The following is a 24,233-nucleotide window of genomic DNA, read 5'->3' on the forward strand; positions in this document are numbered from 1 at the left end:
AGCAAGAGGCTCTTAAGGTCCTCTTCACTTTCTGTCATTAGAGTGGTATCATCTGCATATCTGAGGTTGTTGATCTTTTTCCCAGCAACTTAATTCCCGCTTGTGATTCATCCAGACCAGCATTTCACATGATGTACTCTGCATATATATTAAATAAGCAAGGTGACAATATACATCCTTGTCGTACTCCTTTTCCTATGCTAAACCAATCAGTTATTCCATATCCGGTTCTAACTGTTGCTTCTTGACCCTTATATAGGTTTCTCAAGAGACATGTGAGGTGGTCTGGTACTCCCATCTCTTTAAGGACCTGCCATAGTTTGTTGTGATCCACAGTCAAAGGCTTTAGCATAGTCAATGAAGCAGAAGTAGATGTTTTTCTGGTACTCTCTTGCTTTTTCCATAATCCAGTGAATGTTGGCAATTTGATCTCTAGTTCCTCTACCTCTTCGGAACCCAGCTTGTACTTCTGGCAGTTCTCTATCCACATACTGTTGAAGCCTAGCTTGTAGGATCCTGAGCATGACCTTGCTAGCGTGTGATATGAGTGCAATTGTGCGATAGTTTGAACATTCCTTGGCATTGCCCTTCTTTGGGATTGGAATGTATACTGACCTTTTCCAATCCTGTGGCCACTTGCGTTTTCCAAATTTGCTGGCAAATTGAGTGCAGCACTTTAACAGCATCACCTTTTAAGACTTTGAATAGCTCAGCTGGGATACCATCACCTCCACTAGCTTTGTTGTTAGTAATAGAAATGTATAAATATTTAATTGAATTACAGTAACTATTTGAAGTGTTAATCACTTGGTAGTTCTAAATAAGCAGGTAAATAACATACCCAAATTAGTTGGGCTCTGGCAGGGTTAGGCTAGGTGTGATGGCGGCAACTCTGCCACAGTTACATTTAAAACAGGTACTCATCTTGTGGTTAAAATCAGACCTTATGTTAGGAATCACAGATATGCTGCTGTCATGTCTACCTTGTCCATCGTGGTCACCAGGCTGTCAGAATGGTAATCTGGCCTGCCGTTTGATATGCAGCAGCCCCATCTAATGATTTTACCCCCATCTTCAACTCACAACTAAAAGTACAATGGTAAGAATTGTGAGAAGGCCAGAACAATAATAAAATCATTGAAATCAAACCAGTATTGTATTTATTGCCAAGCGAATCTCATAGAAGTTGCAGAAGGGAAATTGTTCATGCTCAACTAGGATTAGACATGGAGTCCATAGATATCAGTACCAACTGAGGTGGGAATGCCTTGCCAATGTATCTGCCATACTGTTTGCTTGACAGTCAAACATGTGTGGCCTGAATGACCACATTTCTTGTCTACTTGCTAAATGGGCACTGTGTGGACTTAGCTCTTCTTGGAGAAACTAATGAACAGCATGTTTTGTATCCATGTCTGAGGACTGCTGGCTACGCTCTAAAAGAACGCTAAAATAATAAAAACAGAGTTTATGAAATTTGACTTTTTAAGTAGAAGTGCAAGCTGTATAGCCTTGTTGCAAAGCTGTGTAAAATATGCTGCAATATGGCTGCAATATGTGCCAAAAAGCCCTTACAAACTTAGCCTCAGGGTCTGTAACATGAGCAGGCTTCCTGGCATGGGAAGATTATTGGTGCTGGAGACTAGAACATTCTGATCTCCTTCTGCAGAAGCTCATAATATGCAGAGCCAATTAGTATATTGAGTTCTAGCAAGGATGTTCCTGGGCATATATTGTCAATAGCCCCTTAGTTGCATTTCAGTGCACAGAGGGAATATGTTGTCGTTCATATAAGTTTATGAGAAGTGTTATTTAATCATTCTAGTCACTGTTGTACAGTGACTAGAGTGTTTGTACTTGGTAGAAGATAGCAGTGTTCAAATCCTTGTTAACTGTGGACTTCCTAGGTAGCTCTGGGCAAGTGGATATCTCTTAGTTCTCAATTTCTAGATTGAATATTAAAGGTGTAGCTGCTCAGGTGTCAAGGTAAGGATTGTAAAATGCTACGATGGAACTATAAAAACAGCTGAGCAGCTGGGAACAGAAAGCAGGAGTATTTGGAGCCATTTAAACTCCTGCTTCCTGCTGTTCAGCTGTTTTTCATGAAGAGCAGAAAGCAGGGGTTTAAATGGCTCCAAGCTCTTCATGAACTGCCTTAAAATTCATGGAAGTTCATAGTGGTTCTTCAGTTCGTGAACATCGCTTCATGAACCACAAACTGGCCAAAATTTGTAACAAACTTTAGTTTGTGAGCCGGTTCTTGCCCATGCCTAAATATAACTCCCCCCTCCTGTCATAATAGTCATTTAGATATCTTTTTATCATATTGCAATATGACTAACTGGCTGGATGTAGAGCAAGGCCATACAGATTTAATTTAGCTTGAAGTGAACCCCATTTAATTATAGGACTAAAGTAAGTTGAATGTGATTTGGGAAATTTTTTAGGGTAAAATTAAATGTAAATTCTTTAAATTATGATTAGTTTTAGCTGTGCCTAGAATCTGCTTTGGTATAATAGTTTCCTGCTCAGATACTGTGATCTTTTTTGAAGCAAAAATAAGGCAGGGTGTTGACCCAGTGATCACATTGCAGAACCTGTCAAGGAAAACTGGACCTCCAGTTCAATTCCTTGTTCTTGCACTAAAACTTTGGTTCAGTCTTCCTATCAAAACTTAGGCCTGAAACATGAGATAAGAGATCAAAGGGAAACATCTAGGATTTGTCATGAGAAAGTTAACATCTAACTTGGTGCCTTTGAAGAACAGTGACAAGGAGCCACACTGCACCAGCACACACCACTCTCTTTCTCTGAGGCTTCAATTTACATTACTGAAGGGAAGCATCCCATCATAAAAACTGTTTCTCTTCTGAGCCATTTGTTGTCACAGATCCAGGTCAAGATAACTTCGGTAATCTTTGTTTTGGATTGGCTAAAAGGGCCCAAAGCCTGTCCAAATCTTAGACTTTAGAAGTTTAGCTTTCCTGTTGGTAGTTGGAGCAAGCCAGCTTCAACTCTCCTGGAGGCAATTGGCTAACCCTGTCATGGGTTAGACATGGATCTGGCATACAATGAGGCTTGGAAAGATGCCTGACTTCACGAAGAAGAGTAACCTATGGGAACTATAATTTAGGGTATAATGTGTAGCTAGAACTTATTATTTAGATTTCTTGTTTTTCCTGCTCATTGCTTTGTTCTTTGAAATACTCCTGCACTCTTTAATAAATAGATACTTTTACTATATCTGGTTATTCTGTACTTCAGAAATTTCAGTCTAATTCCAGTACCTACCTTAAAGCATCCAACTGCTGGTTAATTATTAGTGGAAACTCAATTTTGCAAATGACCTACCTTGCAGGGTTGGCTTTCTTAATTAATTCCCAGTAAGGTTAGAAGCTTACCTCTTGGCTTCTGACTGTGTGGGTATTTCAGGGGGCTGGTGGCAGACTACCATACTGGTGAGTGTGTGGACACACCTCAGGGTTTTGTAATTTTGAGCTCTGCCCACACACAGCAAGGATCCCCTGGATTGGGAATACTTGACAGAACCAATCCCCAAGTTTAGCAAGAGGGTGTTCCACTTGGTCTTGCTAGTTTTCCTTCCCCTTTAGTTTTTTTTTTCCTGTTTGAGAGTTGATGGGTTTAAAATGGAAATTAACTCTGCTCCTAAGTTCAAGAGAGAAGGGATTTAAAAGGTTGGGGTGTCGGGTGTTCCTTTTGGTACTTTGTTCATGCTAAATTTGTCCTTGGTAAAGAAGAAACAAAGTAGCAGTGAGACCTTGGAAAATCTGTAGTCTCCAAAAACAAGAGAAGTCTGTGTTTTCTTTCCTTTTGAAAAACTGGATTAAAAATTCTTGACTAAACTGGACAAAATTGTAAAAATTGGCTTTAAAACAACAGAATGCATCTCTGATCTTACTACCAAGTAGATGAAATTAGATTGCTAAAACATTTTTTAAAAGTAACTTCTGGTCAAGTTTCTTTGATTTCATTGGGATAGAGTTAAATGCTTAATTATCCCACTGAAATCAGTTGGACTTGAAAGTGCTTAACTTTGTGTGCATAGTAAACCACATGTCCAAGGAAGCAGCATAGACCATGAAAAGTTGAATTGCATGCTTCACAATTTGTTAGGTCTCTTGCACCTGGTTATGGCAGCAATGTAGCTCTGGAGTCTTCTATTTCTAGTGGTGCCTTCGGTATCTCATCATGAATTTGGCTAAAGAGTGTGTGCTGCAGTTGCCCCCACCAGCTTGTTATCATACTCTGCTTAAGAACATAAAAAGAGTCCTGCTGGATCGGCCCAGTGGCCCATCTAGTCCAGCATACTGTTTCACACAACAGCTAAGAGCCAGTTTGGCGTAGTAGTTAAATGCGTGGACTCTAATCTGGGAGAACCCAGATTGATTCCCCACTCCTTCACTTGCAGCTGCTGGATGACCTTGGGCAAGCCATAGTTCTATCAGAGCTGTTCTCTCAAGGACAGTTCTGGAAAGAGCTCTCTCAGCCCTGCCTACCTCACAGGGTGTCTGTTGTGGGGAGGGGAAGGGAAAGGAGTTTGTAAGCCGTTCTGAGACGCCGAGTGAAGGGTGGGGTATAAATCCAATCTCTTCTTCTTCTTCTAATCAGTTGCTCTAGTGGGCATCACATATGGCCTTGAGGTCAAGGCCTGCCCTGATGTTACCTCCTAGTATTAGTATTTGAAGGTTTACTACCTCTATATGGAAGTTCCCTTTATTCACCATGGGTAGTTGTCATTGATGAATCCATCTTCCATGAATCTGTTTAACCCCCCTTTTAAAGCCCTCCACTCTTGTCACCATCCCTACAACTACTGGTAGTGAATTCTACAATTTAATTACTCATCCAGTAAAGAAGTATTTTCTTTTGTGTGTCCTGAGCCTGTTCCCCATAAACCTAATGAGTGCTGCTGAGAGGGAGAAATCTCTTTCTTTTCACTTTCTCTATCTCCATAATTTTATAAACCTCTAGGATGTCCCCAGCCATCTTATTATTTATATAAACCCTTCAATGTCTGTGATGCTTTTTTGCAGAATACAAGAAGACAGGCCCTGTCTAAAAGTTGACATGAGAGGTGGAAAACTGAAGGGTGGGAGGCAAATGGGAAAGAATATGTGTTCATTCCACTATGTTTGCTTAGGCAAGGGGAACTAAGGGGTTGTGCCAGAGGTGGGTTTTGAAAGGATATGTTAAGAAAGTGAGAGATGCAGCATCATGTAGTTTTCTGGGAGGTAATTCCCGGCATGGGGGACAGCAAGGGAGAAAGGGGACAGTAATTTGAGAGAACTGAAGACCTTTGGATGGCTGAGTGTGGTGGAACTGGAGGAGTGAGCCTCATGAACAGGGTGAATCAGGATATGGGAACAGAGATAAGGGAGGAAACAAGGTAATTACGGGGAGTTTGTACTGAATATAGGTCACCACTAGGCACACATGAGATTATATATTAAAAAACAAACATACATCAAGGTCAAAGGACTGTGAAATGCAAGTAGTACAGGGTGAGATATTATTATGCAAAATTCAAATGTAGCCAAAAAAAGTTCAGATACCACCCATACCACTCACAGTAGCTGCAGCTGGCCATTTTTTGGTTTTGCTAAGCTACTTAACAGCTGTAATGGCTGAGAAATCCTAGCTTCATCTCTTTAGGGGAGGTTGTGTCAGGCCCCCTGGTAAATTCTAATCTTGAACTTTCATGTTGGAGTCTCCCTTATAGTCCTTTTTACTGAAGAATGGTGATTTTTAAAAAATCAGCAACAGTGTATTGAACTACCGGTATCTTCCCATTGGTTTCTCAATGTTGCCATTTTTAGTGTCAGGTTTGTGACTATTTGTTCTTTTGTATAGAGACTGACCTGTTTGTCCTATGTAAGGAGGGGGGGCATTGCTGACACATTAACAACACATATCACATTGGAAGATGAGCTAGTGGATGAACTCAGGATGGTATAGGTGTTTTATTTATTTTATTTATTTATTTGTTGGATTTCTATATTGCCCTCCCAAAGGCTCAGGGCAGTTCACAGGCGGCAAAGCCGGAATCTAAAATACAATAAAACATACAATAAAATATAATATTTAACCCAAAAACCATCCTATAACACGGTGCTATATCATTCAACCAAGATGGGAATAACCATCCAGCTTTGGTGGCCAGCTATCTCAGTAGCGTCCCACTATGCTGTCTATGACTTCTGCCTGGGCATACCTGCCCCACTTTCGTAGGGCAGCCAATGACATACTACCTTGGTGGTAGGATAGTGGCGGCGGCGGCTCTTACTCGAACGCCTGGCCTTGTTGGGCCTTGTAAAAGTATTGCCTGAGTGTATATGGAGATGGATTTGGCATTTGGGTTTGTTGTGGGGTCTGTTAAGGGTTTGTTGTGGGGTCTGTTAAGTGACAATTGTTGTTGGTAAGAAGAATCGTTTGTATCTGAGTATTTTTAGTTATGTTTGTGTATATGTAGGTCCATATTTTTATGTATCTTTCTTATTTTATATTTACCAGTGCTATATTAAACAGTTGTTTCCTGAAGCATGAGACCCATCCCATGAAGAAGACATTGGTACTCTGGAAGAAGCCACTTTCCCCCTTCTTCCATGCTGGTAAGATTCCTGACACGTTTTAAATGAAATATTTTCAGTGAAAAGGTTGCAGTTGATCCTTCAGTAAAGTAGAATACTATCAGATGCATAAATAAATTTTGTTCGTCTTTAACATGCCATTGGAGTCCTGTTTGATTTTTGCCACAATAAATTTGTTAGTCTTTAAACTTCTACAAGTCCCTTTGTTATTTTGGCAGCGACAGACTAATGGTCTGGATTTATTGTAGCAGAAGCTTTCAGGTGCTAGAGCACACTTTGTCAGATGCACGAGGTGTGACATTCAGTTGGCAGAGAGAGACATCCAACATTACAGAGAGGAGTTTAAACATGCACCTTTCTTTTGCACTTTATGCGTTAGCTGAAAGAATCATACAAGAGAGTGTCCCTGAGACAAGACAACTGTCACACATGGTATGTAGCTGCTCTAATGAATGCAGTGATATGAACATGGCCCTTTCTATTGAAGCAGCAGTGTGCTGGCTTTTGGGTTACACTCAACATACAGAGCAAATTAAAAATAATGAAAAAGAAAACCTTGAAGGAATAACTCTTTTTCTCTTTATTTTGCATCGATAACACTGTCTAACCATTTCATTCTTTGCCGTCCCTTTCTTCTTTTACCTTCAATCTTTTACCTTTCTCTTTGTAGCTCTATTCAAATCTTGTCTTTGCCCTGAACTCAGGTGGTCTCAGGCAAGCCTTTCTCTTAGCCCCTTCAATCTGCAATACAGGAATAACATACTACCTTAACAGAGTTGTTGTAAGAATGACTGAGATATGGTATGTAAAGTACTTTTAGAATGTTAGGTGTTATATAAACATTAAATCATTTATCACTTATTAAGCACTTAAAACCCTGACACTACATGATGTTGGCAGCATGGAAATGTGATACCAGACAATTGCAGATTGCCCAGATATCATTTTATGCTAATTCTTAATAGTGTAATCAAATTCTATAGTATGTGCTTGAAAAACCTTAAATATTTTGGATGTGATGAAGTGTTATCACTAGTGGTGGCACAAAGTAAACAGCAATCTTCGTCGTGGTCTCTGTGCAGTCCCACACATGGGTTGGGCGCCTGCGCACGACCTCGACCGGAGAAACTTCTAGAGCTTTGCCTCAGGAAGCTTTTGGCGGGCTCTCTTCCTGCCCTGGGGAGCAGGCACGTACTGCGCATGCCTGGAGTGGGGGAGAGAGCCGCCTCCCACTCAGTTTTTCTTTGACTGCCTGTGTGTTCACACCTCGTTTCTGTCACTTCGTACTTGCCTCAGCTAAGTATACATTTCTGTTCTCTCTATTTCGTTGCCTTCCATCTTCATTTCTGTTCCTCTCTTGTTACTATTTAAAATAAAAAAATTAAAAATAAATACTTTATTTTTTCTCCTTCTCCCCCCCCCTTATTTTATAGTGGGTGGGGTGGAGAATGTATGGGCAAAACAAGGTTTTTTAAACTGTGCCGTTATTGCCCAGCTAAACTTCCCTCAAACGACGGTCACGATTTGTGCCTTTTTTGTCTCGGGGAATCCCATAGAGTCGGTAGCTGTGTCCATTGTGCTAGTTTAACTAGACAAGCTCGACGTAATAGGGAGACTCGCCTTAGGACTCTGCTTTTAGAGGCAGCCTTGCGCCCTGCCATGGCTTCGACTGTCTCTCAAAAATCAAACGCCTCTTTGAAGGCACCAAAGTTGAAATCTAAACGGCCTGAGGGTAAGGCTTACTTGAAATCGAAAGTCAAGCCCTCTACATCGGCTTCGACTTCGGCTGTCGACCCAGTCGTCATTACTGGCTTAACGACATCGACCCCTGCTGTGGCTGTTGTACCTAACAAGTCCACCTTGCGGCCTCCGACACCGCCGCCTACGCTCTCTTCAGCCTCTGGCCTTATTCCGCTGGGTCAATCTACGAGATCCCCTCCTGACTTGTCTTGTCACCGGGACTCTCGATCTCAGTCGCCACACTCCCGTACCCCGATCCACCATTTGGAGGGCAGGGAGCATTCTATTGGCCGCCGATCTCGATATGATTGAAAGCGTCTTATTCGTCGCCAGTTGCCTTCTCCCTCGGGATCGCCTTCTGATGACCAATATTGGTCTCCTGATGAACGGGATTGGCCGGATTACTATCCGTATTATTATCCGAGGTCTCCTACTCCTCTCCAACACCGATATGATCGGCTTCGTCACTTCGAACGTCATGAGCATCCACGCAATCTGGATCGCACCAAACGATCTCGGTCCGTGACTTCGGCACGCTCTGTGGCCCCTGACCAGCCTCCTGAGTTCTCGAGACCTAGGGATGCTCCTAAGTGTTCTCCCTCAGAACCTGGCTTCATCCCCCTATTGATGACTCGATACCGGCTGATCTCACTCAACAGCGGAGATCCTCCTCTCCCATGTCGATTTCCGAGAACTCTGATTCGGCAGACCTTGAACTCGATGTTCCGCACATCGACGATGAGCTTCGGCCCTTGGGGTCTATTTCACCTCCTGAAGGCCCGAAAGCGTATCTGGAACTTGTAACCAGGTTGGCCTCTGTGCTTCAGGTCCAGGGTTCCACTGAATCCCCGGCTGTGACCGATGTTGTTCACAAGCTTGTTCAGGCTGACCTCCCGCCTTCTACGGTCCTGCCTCTATTGCCAGTCCACCTTTCTGCCCTCAAGGAAACATGGGTTCATCCCGCTTCCATTCCCCTGGTCACCAGACGATATGAAGCTCTCTATAAGGTCCAAGAGAGCTTGGGGAAGTTTCTCTTCAGGCAGCCTCCACCGAATTCCATGATCATACAATCTTCCTTGAAATCGAAGCAATCTACCCGCCACTCTGCGCCTCCTGATGGCGAGGGCCGCAAAATCAATGTTATTGCGAAGAAGATGTATTTCTTCGCCTCTATGAATCTTCGTATTGACACCTACCTGTCATATCTGTTGGCCTATGCGTTTAATGTGGCTAATGCAGTCCGTCCCATCTTACGGTTTGTTCCGGAGAAACACCGTCCAATGTTGTCAGGAGCTTTATCAGAAATTTACACGATCTCGAAACAGCAAATTAATTCAGTCCGTTATGCTGTCACTTGCTCCTCGAACGTTCTTGTCTCCTCCGTCGGTCTCCGTCGTCATGCTTGGCTAAGAGGTACCTCTTTACAGCCCGACGTGGAATTCCGGATTGAGGATCTCCCCTTTGATGGCGAAGGTCTCTTCTACTCTACCACTGACGAAGCCTTAAAGGCTGTCGATGATAGTCGGAAGCAGGCTCGGAACCTGGGTGTCTCAGCATCGACACCCCGACGCTGTTACCATTCCTGGAAACCATATTATGCCAGACGCCAGCCATCTCCTGCGCTCACCTCCCATATGACTCTCGTTATCCCAATAGGGTGCGCCAACAAGCCCCTAAAAAATCCCAGCAGCCCAAGCAGTCCGTTTGACCGCTTCGATCACCTGCCATCTCCTCCATCTTACACCCCTCCTGTCTGGACCCGACTCTTCCCCTTTCTACGAAAGTGGGAAGAAATTTCAACCGATATCTGGGTCCTTACCATCTTACAGGTTGGGTACGCCATAAAGTTCGTTTCGCCTCCCGACCTACCTCATTATGTTGCCACCCCTCCCCCCGGATCCTCTCCTTGATTCCGAAATTTCTGCGCTTCTAGCCATAGGCGCCATCGAGTTTGTCCCGGAAGTGCAACGAACCCTAGGCTTTTACTCAAAATATTTCCTCGTACCGGAGAGGGATGGCGGCTTCAGGGCCATTATGGATCTCCGGGATCTCAATCGATACATTTGATGCCACAAGTTCCGAATGGTCACCCTACAATCTATCCTCCCACTGATTCTCCATGCGGCATGGCTCGCCTCTGTCGATCTCCTGGACGCCTATTTTCATGTCACTATCAAAAGTTCCTGCGTTTCACTGTCAGCAATGCCGGGTCCTTCCGTTTGGACTCTGCACTGTCCCGAGGGTTTTTACCAAGCTGATGGTTGTGGTGGCTGCAGACCTCCATCATCGGGGGATTGCCCTGTATCCCTATATCGACGATTGGCTTCTTGTTGCCTCCACCCAACACCAGCTCCTCCAAGATGTCCAAACAACCCTGTCTCTCCTTCGTGCCCTCGGGCTTTGTGTCAACCTAACCAAGTCGTCTCTCCGACCTGTCCAGGCCCTTCAATTTCTGGGTGCCCGTCTCGATACCAACCTCGAGACCGTGTTTCTCCCAAACTTGAGGGCCTCCGACATACTTACTTTGGTCTCCCAGTTCCAGACCTCTCCCCACCAGTCTGCTCAGTCCGTTATGAGGTTTCTGGGGCATTTTGCGTCTACTGTCTTCGTCGTCCGTCATGCCAGGTTGAGGATGCGTCCCCTCCAACTGTGGCTTCTCCGTGCCGTCGACCCTCTCTGCAGTCCGTGGCACAAAATCCTGTCGATCCCATCCCCTGTCATCAACTCTCTCGCTTGGTGGTCTCAGCACCTGCTCTCCGGCATGCCCTTTTGGCATCCTCCTCCGCGAGTGTCGATCTCTACCAACGCATCCCTCTGGGGCTGGGGAGCCCAGTGTGGAATCCTTTCGGCACAAAGAACCTGGTCTCCTCGCAAAGCTGCCCTTCACATCAATATCCTGGAGCTGCGTGCCATTCAGCTAGGTCTCCGCTCGTTTCTCCCTGTCCTTCGAGGCCAGGGTGTTGGTACAACACCACCAACGTTTACTACATAAACAGACAGGGCGGGAACGCCTCCCTTCGTCTTTGCCCGGCAGCTATCGAGCTCTGGGGCAATGGTGCATCCACCACTCCATCACGCTCTCTGTGATCCACATCCCGGGCGCTCAAAACATAGATCCCAATCGGTTGAGTCGCTCCCAGTTTTCGGACAACGAATGGTCCATCCACCTTCGATACCTGAAACCTGTCTTCCTCGAGTTCGATTGCCCTGTCGTAGACAGGTTTGCAATTGCACACAATGCCCGGTGTTGCCTCTTTTTCAGCCGTGGTCCACCATCTGCTCGGTCCCTGGGAGATGCCTTTCTTCACACCTGGACGGGAATCCTGTTTTATTTCTTCCCTCCATCCCCCTTGATCTCCCGGGTCGTTTAAAAGATTATGGCCGATGTGACGTCCTGCATCCTAGTCACCCCATGGTGGCCGCGCCAAGTCTGGTTTCCTCATCTCCTTCGGCTCTCCAACCAGACATTCCGTCCTTTCCCTGTCATCCCAGATCTCCTCTCTCGGGCTCGAGGAAAGGTCCTCCACCCCGATCCCAGTTTCTGGAAGCCTGGAAGATCCTGCATTAGACTTCCCGCCTGAAGTGTCTGAAGTCCTTCTGAATGCCAGGAAGCCATTCTACCCGCGCCACTTACGCTCTGAAGTGGAAGAGGTTCCAGTCGTATGTCTCTGATCAGTCCTTTGATCCTCTCCAGTCGTCTCTCCGTCAGATTTTTTTCTATCTCGTCTCGTTAAAGAATACTGGCCTGGCATACTCGTCTTTAAAGGTCCATTTAGCGGCCATCTCGGCCTACCATCCCTTGATACAGGGATCCACGGTTTTTTCCCACTGCCTTACCAAGTCGTTCCTCAAAGGTCTCCTCCACCTCTGTCCCCCTAGGAAGCCTTTGGTGCCTTTGTGTAGTCTCTCTCTCGTTCTCACTCAACTGATGTCTAAGCCGTTCGACCCCATGGCCACGGCCAAGTTCAGGTTACTCTCCTGGAGAACTGCCTTCCTTATAGTGATTACTACTGCGCGCAGAGTAGGGGAACTAGCTGCCTTTTGGGCTGATCCCCCCTATACAATTTTCCATAAGGAGAAGGTTGTGCTTAGACCAGATCCTTCTTTCCTGCCTAAAGTCGTTTCTGCCTTTCATCAGTCCCAGTCATCTGTTTTGCCTTCATTCTTTCCAAATCCGACCGATGCACCTCAGAGAGCCTTCCACTGCCTCGATGTGCGCAGAGTGCTCTCCTTCTATTTACATAGGACTCAGCCTATACGTAAATATCCTCGGCTGTTCCTCGCCTATGGGCCCCCTCATGTCGGGGACCCTATCTCATCTCAACGCTTGTCTAAGTAGGTGACTTCCACCATAGCCCTTTGCTATGCGCTTGCACGTCAACCCATTCCTACCTCTGTCACTGCCCATTCTACACGAGTGTAATTTTTAAAATAACAATGATTCCGTCTTTATTTCTTTATTTATCTCTCTATCTCAAGCCCAGTGGATCTTGTTTGAAGCACCAGAATAAAAATGAGAGAAATGTAATTTATCTAATGCTGTCCTGCATTTAATGGGTTTCCTTTGTCCCACAATTCCAGGGACACCTATGCATCTTTCTATCCAGCAGAGGGCAGCAGGGCAGTGTAGAATCTCTAAACAATAGGAGATGTGAAATTAGTAGACCAGCCAAAATTCAAAAAGTGCCTCAGAAAATATGTTTCTGGTGTCAGGTTTCAAAAGCAGGCATCCATGTGAGATCATTTTTGCATTAATGAATGACACCCTTAAGTTCATTTCAAGGTCACATATTACTGAATGGCATAAATTAGGCTGTTTTGGAGGAAACTCTTGCAGTTCTGAAGGTAATGAGCCAATTTGCACATACCCTACATCAAAATGAATATAAAGGAACTACATCTCTGCCAGGTCAGGTGTTACAAGGGTTCAAGGGGAAAAAACACCCCAAATTATTGCAAACATAGGGCTTCAGAATGCAATGTTGTTCTAACTGTTCTATTCCACTATTTTGTTTTTTTACATATTTGAAAGCCAAGTTCAGTTTTATTTATTTGTTCAATTTTTAAGCCCTCCCTACCCCGCAAGTAGGCTCAGGGCAGGTTACAACATGTTACAACATAATTAAAATATAAAACAACCTTAAAATTGATAACATTTTTAGTTAACCAATACACAACATTACTAAAACATTTGATGACATCTGCTACACGATTAACATCGCAAGGGATTTGGAGTGTGGGTAGCCATAGATGGAATGGTACAGAGCAAATGAGTAGGTGAAAAAATAAGCCATGATGAAATAGAACAGGGCAGATCAGAGCAGGAGAGGCCCTTATAGATGAGTTCCTGCCACCTCAACTGTAGGCTTGGCCGAACCTCTCTAGAGAGCCAGTTTGGTGTAGTGGTTAAGTGCACGGACTCTAATCTGGGAGGACCGGGTTTGATTCCCCACTCCTCCACTTGTAGATCCCTATGGGTCTTTCTGCCCCCAGGAGTAGATCCCCACGGGTCTTTCTGCCCCCACCGCCTCCTGCCCTCTCGTGGGATCACCGCCAACTACGTTACCTCTACGGGGCTTATCCACCAGCGTCCATGCCATGGTTGACACCGGCAGGATATTCAGATTGGGATCGTTACTCTGTGCATAGATCTAGGTCCCCCTGCAGATTGAGGCCGACACCCTCTGCATCTCTTTCCCGTCCTCTGGACCATCCAGCTGAAGATGCTCCTCGACATCGACCAGATCAATATAGACCTGCCAGTCCTATTCAGACGCAGTTGATCTCGGATCCAACAGGTCAGGAGGAAGCCACTCCAGCACAACTACCAGACCCCGATTCCTCTGATTCCACAGATGAGGATTCCGACACAGCAGTATTAGAGATCCACAGCTCGCCTGATCAACCGTCTCCTAAGCAGGCAGTGGCAGATGATCAACCCATATCTCCATCGGAAAACCTAACCTCTTATGGAGACCTCATTAAAAGGATGACCCACTCCCTTGGCCTTTCCGTGGTACAGCCGCAACCATTGGTCACTGATGCTGAATTCGACGTTGTACAACTGGATACGTCAACAGCTATAGCGTTGCCCATGTCGACAGTCCTTTTACAGGCGGCCAAAACGCCACAGGATAAGCCATCATTGGCTACAGTGTCCACACGCCGCATGGACCATATGTACAGGGTCCAGAAAGCAGGAGCAGAATTCTTATTTACCCACCCTCAGTCAAACTCAATGGTAGTTACTTCCTCATTTAAATCAAAGAAGACCCACTCTGCCCCTTCAGACAGGGAGAGCAGAAAGCTTGATTCATTCAGCCGAAGGTTCTACTCCACAGGAGCGCTTGGTGTGAAGACCACAAATTATTTAGCCTGTATGAGTAGGTACCCATATACCTTATGGGAAAAGCTTTCTGAGATGTTGACGACCCTTCTGGAGGACAAACAGCAGTTGGCACGCGCCATCCAGAAAGAAGGCATGGGACTGGCAAAACAACAAATTAATACTTCTAAGCATGCATTAGACACCTGCTCAAGAACGATGACTTCGGCCATTGCTCTCTGAAGGCACTCGTGGCTCCGCAACACTAATCTCCAGACAGACACCAGGGCATATATAGAAGACCTCCCCTTTGATGGCCTTGGTCTTTTTAATAGCACCACGGACACCATATTGCAAGATATGGATAAAAGCATAAAGGCCTCTCGCACCCTGGGCATTTCTTCCTCCACGAGACAACAATACCGGCCTCGTACCATTATCCAATATTTTTAGTTCTTTCACAATACCACCACATATGGAAAAATGTACCAGCCTTATTTTTACATTTCCAGCACTTATTAGAGCATTTTGGGTCGATTTTAGCTAACCTTTCAGGTGTTACATACCATCTATAAAACATTTTATAAACATTTTCTTCATATGGAATAGCTTTTGTAATCTTAATATTTTTCTTCCATATTTGCTCCCACTGCTCTAAATTAATGTTATGCCCAATATTCTGCGCCCACTGAATAATATTCCCTTTTACAACCTCCTCCAGCATCAAATCATCAAGTAAAAGTACATAAAGCCTTCGTATGAGCTTTGAATCCATGGATATAATAATCTTTTCAATTTCTAGTAAGTTTTTATAGAACCCAATTTTCTTATCTTTAGTAAGCCTGGATTCTATTTGCGCTCTTTGCCACCATGATAGGTCTTCTAGTGGTTTTAAACAGTCGTCAGAGTCTAAAATATCCAGATACCTTCTTTGTGTTTGTTCCTGGTATGCATTTGGGAGTGCAATCGCTTCCAAAGGGACAATCAGCTTTGACTTATGTATGATTTCCCATACTTTCATTAGAGATGCCCGTATCCAATGCTGTTTAAAATATTTATGCATACTTGCCTTTCCATACCATAAAAAGGCATGCCAGCCTAACAAAAGGTCATGCCCTTCCAGTTTCAGTATTCTCTTATCTTCTAGTGTGACCCAGTCTTTAATCCATGTTAGGGCAGCTGCTCTATAGTAAATGTTCCAGTTAGGTAGGCCTTGAAGAGCTTTCAGTCTTATTCTGGGTCTCCTGCCTTGCCAAATTAATTTTGAAATCATTTGTTCCAATTCCTTTAAAAAATTGATTTTGGAGAATAGGAATTGTTTGAAATAAAAATAACCATTTTGGGAGTATATTCATTTTAATTACTGCAATACGCCCCATCAAAGATATCTGTAAATCTTTCCATTTCTCTAAGTCCTGTTTTGACTTCCGCAGCAATTCTTTATAGTTATTCTCTTGTAGTGAACTACATTTGTCATTACAATTCCTAAATATTTTATTTTCTTCTGTAGTTGAAATCCTGAGATATTTTGTAGTCGGATTGCCTGCTCCTCTTCCATATTTTTAGTCATTATCTTAGTTTTATTAATATTGATTCTCAAGCCGGCCACAAATCCATAGTCTCCAAATTCTTGTTTCAAAATATGGATTGAGTCCAATGGGTTCTCCAATATGAATACTAAATCATCTGCAAATGCCAAAAGTTTAAATTCTTCTCCTTTTAATTTCAGGGAGGGTAAACTGTCCTGAGCTGTGTTTTTAACTGTGTGTATTGTTTTTAACTTGCTGAATGTTTCTGATGTTTGTCCTTGTAGCTTTTGTATTTCAAATAAATGAAGCATATCACTTCATTTCGCTCAAAATGGTTTTATGAACAGTCTTTTACACAAGAGATTAAAAACATAACAAACGTGAGTAAACTCTCAGAAATTTAGTCAAAGCCCCCCTTAAAATGTTCTGCTGTCCATCTTTTCCTAAAGGACGACAAAGATGTCATGGTCCTCACTTGATCTCTGAAAAATCTTTTTGAGCAAGTCCATGGCCGAGAATGCCAGTTAGTTCATATTATGGTAGCTAAAATCATTAAGTTTGAAATCAGCAAATTTTAGAATTATTTTATTTAAAAGTTTCCTATCCCTTTCCAAAAGTTGTTTCCCAAGGTAACGTGCAAAAGTAACAGTATAATACTAAAACAATAATAATTTGCATTTAATATTGAGAAAACCCAATTGCAGGGTAAGTAATTCAAGGCTGCCTGAACCATTGAAAATGGTTGGAGCCTTTGAAAATGACTTGTTGTGCTGATTGTTTTGTTACTAGTTTTAATCACTTTGGTATTGTTTGTATATGTGGAAGCTGCTTTGGATCCAGCACTTCAGCTGTTGAAAATGCTTCTTATAGCTCAGCTCTGTAGCTTGCATCCTAACCTATGCTATTTTCCTATTAATAAGGAAAACAGATCTGAGGCCCTGCTCTGAGTGGTAATGGGGTCCTTTTCAATCTCCGGTATCTTGTAGGTGTTAAGTAAAAAGCTTCTTACTCTCTTTAGCTTTTTGTTTGCTGTCTATCTTTTAAAACTGTTGCTGCTGGTGTTTACATTATTGTGTTTAGTTTATTGGACTTTGAAACTGTTTTCTTTTTTAATTAAGCTGCTGTGAGCACTTATGTGGAAAGGCAGGTCAGAAATGTTTTAAATAAATTACACTGGAATTGTTCCGCATTTTATGTGGTTTGTTTTCTGAAGTGCTTGAGGAGTAAAGTTCTGAGAAGTTCTAAGTGGGGAATCAGCTCATCCAGGAAATAACTGTCAGTGCCACTCTTGTTGCAATGTTGGTTTGAATTTTGGGTCTCCATTTGTGTACCTGGAGATACTAGTTACAGCATGAGCTTCCTTTTCTCTGACTTGCTGCCTTTGCTTGCTTTTGCTGCCTGCCTGCTTTTTTCCTAAAGACCTGGCTTCTTTTGTTGCAGGTCAGCGGCAACTCCACACTGCACCAGTAAGGGGAGTATTGCGGTTGCGCCCACTGCATTTTTTAGTGGCCGCGGGAGCAGGATATGCAGGATACAGGCAATATGAGAAGTATAAGGAGCAGCAGGTAGAAAAATTGGGTCAAGAGTCACCACCCAAAATTGCAAGTGATTGGGAGGTAAGTTGTTGAAGCTTTATGCCATATTTTTGTACTTCACACTTACCTTATTCTTAACAGAGCAACCAAGATGAAGAGTGTTGTGATGCAGTGGCTAGAGTATGGGGAAAAACCATGTTGCAGTCCCCATTAAGTTCTCATTAGGTGGCCTTGAGCAAGCCGCTATATCCTGGCCAAACTTACTTTGTAGGGGTTGTTGTGAGGGTCAAGCACCACTCTGAGCTCCTTGGAAGAAGAGCAAGACACAACCAAACTTTATTAAGTTTTCTGATACACACCTCATGCCTTGCCTTATTCTCATAAGGTGACAAACTGCTGATTTCCCCTGCATTTATTCTGTGTTTGATAGAAAAGGTAGAGTAGAAAGAATTTCAGCCATTTTTTTTTCTGGGTATATGTAAGTAATGAAGAAAATTTGAGGGTCTAACACATGATTTTCCAGTGCTGTTGAAGCAAATGTAGGTTTTGTATTTGACAGAAAACACTTTACATCTCCTATTGTATACATATGCCAATAAAGGCTTGTCAAAGTAAGAAAACACTTTATTCTCACTGGAATATTGGTGGTGAGCTGCAAATGATGTAGGGCAGTGCAGTTTCTGATCCGATATGACGTCATATGTTGGTGAATAAAATGGGATTTAAGAGGCTTGGGGAAGGTTTTTGTGTTGTCTTTAGTTTCAGCTGCTTGCCTTACTTACTTCAAGACCCACTGTTCTACAGTGACTAGCAGTAAAAGATAAGTTTGAGCCCTGGAAAGTAGCTTCAAGGACTCCATACCGATAAGGAAGCAACTAAATAAGATTGGTATGATTTACCCAAATGTTCTGTCATTTACTATTGGCTGGATTCTAGTTGCAGCTATGGTAGCTTAAGCTTTAAGCACTAGTGAATTATTTCAGTTTAATGGCTCCCAAATTAGAAGCAAATTTGGAAAGGTTTGTTTTTCTTTTGTCTGCAAACAATGTATCACAACAGAAGGAGGTTCAAATAATATAGCTTGATTGTTCTTTTAATGAGAATTTGACGTATCTTGTTGCTGACTTGTAAATTTTGCAGTATTTTTCCTGTGTGGTTTTTTATATTCTAGGTCACAAACTGCTGAGAATTTTCCCTTCCTTATTAAATTAAATTAAATTAAAATGATGAGAAGAGACTAACAGCATAGTTGGTGTGAGATATATAGCTGTGTGTAACCAGGTCAGAAGTGGATTCAGTGGATAAAACAAGCCACCAGATAAACATCCCTATAAGTGTGAGGACCACCCCTTTTGTGAGGTTGTCCTTGTGTGTACCCTGATGCTTACCTTTGTCACATTCAGTTTTGCTTTGATTATGAATCAGTTTGCTTTGATTATGAATATGAATCAAATTGCTTTGATTATTCACTTATTTAATTTGATGGAAGCAGATGAGTCTGATGGGCAGGATAGATGTTTGTCATAGGACAGGTGATGCAAGAAGTCTGAGCTTTTCAAAGATCATTTCCACACCAGGGCCACTGACTGTGTACAAAGTACTAGAGATATCAGGGAAATGGTAGTCTTTCCTCCAGATAGGACAGCATTCTTGCCACATTGATGTACATAAGGAAACCTTGACCAAAGAGTGTGCTTGTGTACACATGGTATGACCTCTTGTCTTGAGCGATGTCTTTTGGAAGGAGAGATGGCAAACTGCTGGGCCTCTTAAGCTCCCCGCCCCTTCTTCTAGGACACTGCAATGGCCATTTTTTTCTGTGTATGCAAAAACTGTTACCTGTTTAGATGATATAACCATCTCTGCATTAGATAATCATGATGATTTTGCATAAGTTACAGACTAATCCTAAGTGTTAGCTAATGCCAGTGTAATATCAGTGAGGTGTACTTGAGATCCTGTGTGCTACCAACAGAAAACCTGGAAGAGAAACAAATATCCTTCTAAACAACAGGGAGCACAGCAACACACAACAGTCTATGGTGACACCTCTGATACCCCCCAAGATGTATGATAATGTGGCATGCACCATTGGTACATTAGCTGTGCATGGAAGGAGCCTAATGATTCCATGGAATTTTTCCTTGACATTACCCTGTCCTAGTTAACCACACATGATATATCCCCAGCAGACATATCACAGTATCATCATTAGTATTAACAATTTTGGTACAGCTAATATAAGCTCTATAATGGATGAACTCCAGGAATCCTTGCAGATAGGGCTTTGAGTTTGCATATACCACACATGAATACAGCCTGCAATCCATCCTTTTGACAGGAAAACATACAGGGAAGGGATGGATATTACCCAGTTACCTCCACAACTTGTATGGTGTGGTGGAGGAAACACATATGAAGATCAAATGGCTTTCTTGGCCAAAAGTTCAAGTCCTGCTAGAGAAACAGTTTCCCTGTGAGGGAAGAATTGCTCCTTCCTTCCTTCCACCTTTCCTTCCTTCTGCCCTTCCTTCCTTCCTTCTGCTAGTACAAGCAACAGTGGAAGACACAAATGTGCAATTAGACAGCTTATGCTGCACCCTCCCAAATAGCTCAGTGGTGGAAAGCAAAGAGATAGGAATCAGGAAATGAGGGTTTGAATCTCACCATGGTGTTAATCATACTTTGAGGGTCACTTGTTGAAATCAACACTTCGCATTTCACCATTTGTAGGAGATAGTGTACTCACTGAGATTATTCTCTCTCTCTCTCTCTCTCTCTCTCTCTCTCTCTCTCTCTCTCTCTCTCTCTCTCTCGCGCACACACACACACACACACACAAATACTTACTTTATTGGCATAACAAAGAAAGATACAAAAACCTGAAAGAGATTTGAGGGGGAAATTAAAAAAAATCAGTCCACAGAAATTCTCCAATACAAGCAGCATAGCAAAAACGTAAGTACAGTCAGAACATAAGTAAGAAGAGTAGGCACATAATCTTCTCCTACTTAGCTCTTTTACCACTTTTGGTTTCTGCCTCTTTTGCTGCAAGGGACAGAAACTCCACCACTTGGCAGTGTCAGTGGGAAGTAAGCAATGGGCAATCCAATAGGATATGGCATATAGTATCCGGTTCTTTGCCACACCTGCACAATCTCTGTTCAAAAGGAATACCCTTGTACCTGCCAGAAACCACGAACGAAGGAAATATATTGAACCTGGCCAACATAAAAGTTCGGTGTTAGCAAGGGTTTATTACATTTGAAAGATACTGGGGAAAGGGAAGGCCCAGAAATTGGGGTGAACACATGCCCTTTGCTCCAGTGATTATTAATTGAGAATCAATATATAATATTCTCCTATTATTCATTTGGACTATATATGATTCGTTGGAATTTGTCAGCGAATCTAAGGCGATACCAATTGACCTGATTTTTCCAAGTACTAACCTGAACCATTTGGGCATAAAAGGATCTGCGGGTAAGAGGGAAATCAGATTGTTGGGGTGGAGAGTGAAAGTAGAGATGAAGCCAGTATTTAACTGTGTTGGTCCAAACTCTAGATTCTACTGTGTGAAGGCCCAGTTCAGCACACAGGGTGAAATAGCACACCAAATTGGGAATGCCTAAGATAGAAAAGATGTTTTGATTATTTTGACATTTTTGTTAAAGCATTGGAACCACACAGGAATCCCATAAAGCAACTGAGGGAGAATAGTGGTACGGAAAATCCATAAAGCAGCTGGGACAAATTGATTACCTTTTTGATAATGAAAGCAGGTTAATGCCGACAGGTTGTTCTTAGGCAAGAGAAGGGCTTGGTTGCGATACATGGACCATTTTAAGTTGTAGTGAAAAAGAACACCCAGATACCTAAAGGATTTAACGTGGGCTATAGTTCTGCCATTGATTTTCCAAGTGTATCGCTTCCATGATTTGGAGAACAGTAAAATTTTAGTTCTCCCTCTGAGGTGGAGGCCATCTTGTGGGTGATTCCCATCCATCATCAGGGAGGCAGGACTAAGTTTAGGGTTGCCAGGTCTGGGTTGGAAAATACCTGGAGACTTTGGGGGTTGGTCCAGGAGAAGGCGGGGTTTGGGGTGGGGATATACCTCAGCATGGTACAATGCCATAGAGTCCACCCTTCAAAGCAGCCATTTTCTCCAGGGGAGCTGATCTCTGTCAGCTGGAGAGCAGTTGTAAAAGTGGGAGATCCCCAGGCCTCACCTGGAGGCTGGCAACCCTAACTAAGTTCAACTTCTTCCGGTTTCCTTTGGTGGGAGTCACCCCTGGCTCAGTTCTTTTCTTGCCTCAGTAGGGAGAGCAGCTAGATGTTAGCTCTTGCTTAACACCCACTTTGTGCTTTAGCTTAAATACTATTCTTTCTCTTCTATTATTCTTCTATTTTCCCTCTATCTTCAAAAAAAAAAAAAAACCCACCCAAAAAACCCCTCTCCTCTCTTACTTCGCTTTCTTGACCTTAGAAACGGTCCCTCAGGGCCTGACTTGCTTTAACGCATCAGCATAATCCTTAAAGGATTCAGGCCGGGAGCAAACTCTGCCTCCTTGGTAAGGGGATGAATGCCGATGGGCCCTCCGAAAACAGGCATGACCGCGCCGCCAGAAAAAGGGCCGCGTTGGAGCCCAGATCGTGCGCTAAGGAGTGGAAAGACAGTGAGACTTCAAAGCGTGCCAAAACGACTTCACGTGCTCGAGCGGAGCCTGTTCGGCAACCGACGGCCATTTTGGATGAAACTTGCTGCACTTTTACTAAAGACGGGAACAGCCTCTGGTGCCCCAACCCGCAAACGGAGTCCCCCGAGACTGCTGGTCAGAGCGGGGATGAGCAGATAAGGCATATCCAAGCCAGCCTGCTTAGCCCATGAGCCTGATGCCGAGAACAGTCAGCAGACCAGTAATGTCGATGACCCCCCCCCCCCCCATTTTCCCCAGAGCGATGGCTTTCTTTCGCGGGCAATGAGGGAGGAAATAGCCCATTTCTGCAGGGCAGGGGGGCACAATCCACGCCGCTCCAGGTCGCCTTCCTCCTCCCCCTCCCCACCCCCCCAGGCAGCTGGCCAACTAAGGCTACGCAGAAAGAGTTTCCAGGAACTTCATGCCTGATGTTCTCATTGAGGAGGATGGTGACATTTCCCTTCCCTGCAGTGAGAAGGAGGAGGGAGTGTTTTCCTCAAACCCAGAGGATGAAGGGGAGGCTGTACCCAAAGGGCATGCTCTTAAGGAAAACTCATTTAGATTTTTTAAACCTGAAGACTTCCCTTATTTACTGGGTAAGACATTGTCAGCATTAAAGATCCAAAACTCTCTACAAGCTGGGCAAAAATCTGCTAAACAGCAGGAACCTTATGATGGCTCAGACATCACGGATGAAATGTTTCCTCCTGAGGATTATAAAGAGGCAGCATTCCCTTTCCCAGATTTTTATATGAGAAAGGTTATGGTAGAATGGGAAAAATCTTTATCAACTAGGCCAATTCCACGTGCCACTAAAAAACTGTACCCTCTAATATCTTCTGCCTCAGATTTTTTGCAGGTTCCTGCGGTTGATGCTCCCGTGGCTGCGTTACAGTCATTTGGTCTACTGTTGGAAGACGGGTATGGTTCACTGAAAAACAGTCTAGATAAGAGGGCTGAATTTGCATTAAAGAAATCTCATGAAGCCAGTGCTATGGCTATGAGGGCTTCCTCGGCAGCATCCACAGTCTCTAGAACAAACATTGTGTGGATGCGGAGGCTGATTCAAATGCTTCCTGATAATAATCCAAGGTTACTGGAAGGGGCCAACAGAGTCCTAAAGGCCATTTCCTACACCGCTGATGCCACCTTAGACACGATGGTCCTCACATCCAGAGCACTGGCTTCAGCAGCCGTGGCCAGGTGTGTAGCTCTCTTACACCTTCTCAGCCTCTGGAACATTTAGGAGTGATAATGGACACCCAGGCGAACAAGCTTTATCTTCCTACTGGCAAAGCTCAAAAGATCATGGGTCTGTCGACCCAGATCATCCAGGCACGGACTTCTTCTCTATCTTCCCTGACCATGTTGATGGGCCTTATGGTGGCTGCCTTTGACACCCTGCAGTGGGGGAGGTTTCATTCCAGGCAGCTGCAAAAGCTCCTACACCCATACCAGACAGCCATCGCCCTAAAGATGGAATTCTCATTGAAAGTTCCACTTCAGGTAAAGACCAGCCAGCTTTGGTGGACGGTGATGTCGAATCTTTCCCAGGGCAAGACTTTTTGGATATGAGATCCTGTTCAGATCTTCATGGATGCCAGCCTGTCGGGCTGGGGGGCTGCTCTTCATCACCAGCCAATCCAAGGGCAGTGGTCCAAGGTGAAGAGGACCCAATCAACCTGTTGGAACTGCGGGCCATACGACTGGCTCTTCAGCATTTTGCCCATCAAATCAGTGGTCTCCACATTCTCGTGCGCACCGACAACATAGTCGCCAAAGCCTACTTGAGCAAACAA

General features: G+C 43.8%; 1 protein-coding gene across 1 annotated transcript in view; it reads left to right on the plus strand.

Annotated features, from left to right (window-relative positions):
- The window catches only part of PISD (phosphatidylserine decarboxylase), a 93,882-nt gene that overhangs the window by 4,670 nt on the left and 64,979 nt on the right, over positions 1–24,233 (plus strand). The window contains exons 2-3 of the mRNA XM_015416726.1: positions 6,532–6,629; positions 17,643–17,818. Of these exons, the coding sequence (XP_015272212.1) occupies positions 6,532–6,629; positions 17,643–17,818 (274 nt within the window). The remainder of the gene's footprint in view (positions 1–6,531; positions 6,630–17,642; positions 17,819–24,233) is intronic.

Source organism: Gekko japonicus, unplaced genomic scaffold (genome assembly GCF_001447785.1).
Source record: "Gekko japonicus isolate JY-2015 unplaced genomic scaffold, Gekko_japonicus_V1.1 scaffold16, whole genome shotgun sequence".
NCBI classification, from domain to species: Eukaryota; Metazoa; Chordata; class Lepidosauria; order Squamata; family Gekkonidae; genus Gekko; species Gekko japonicus.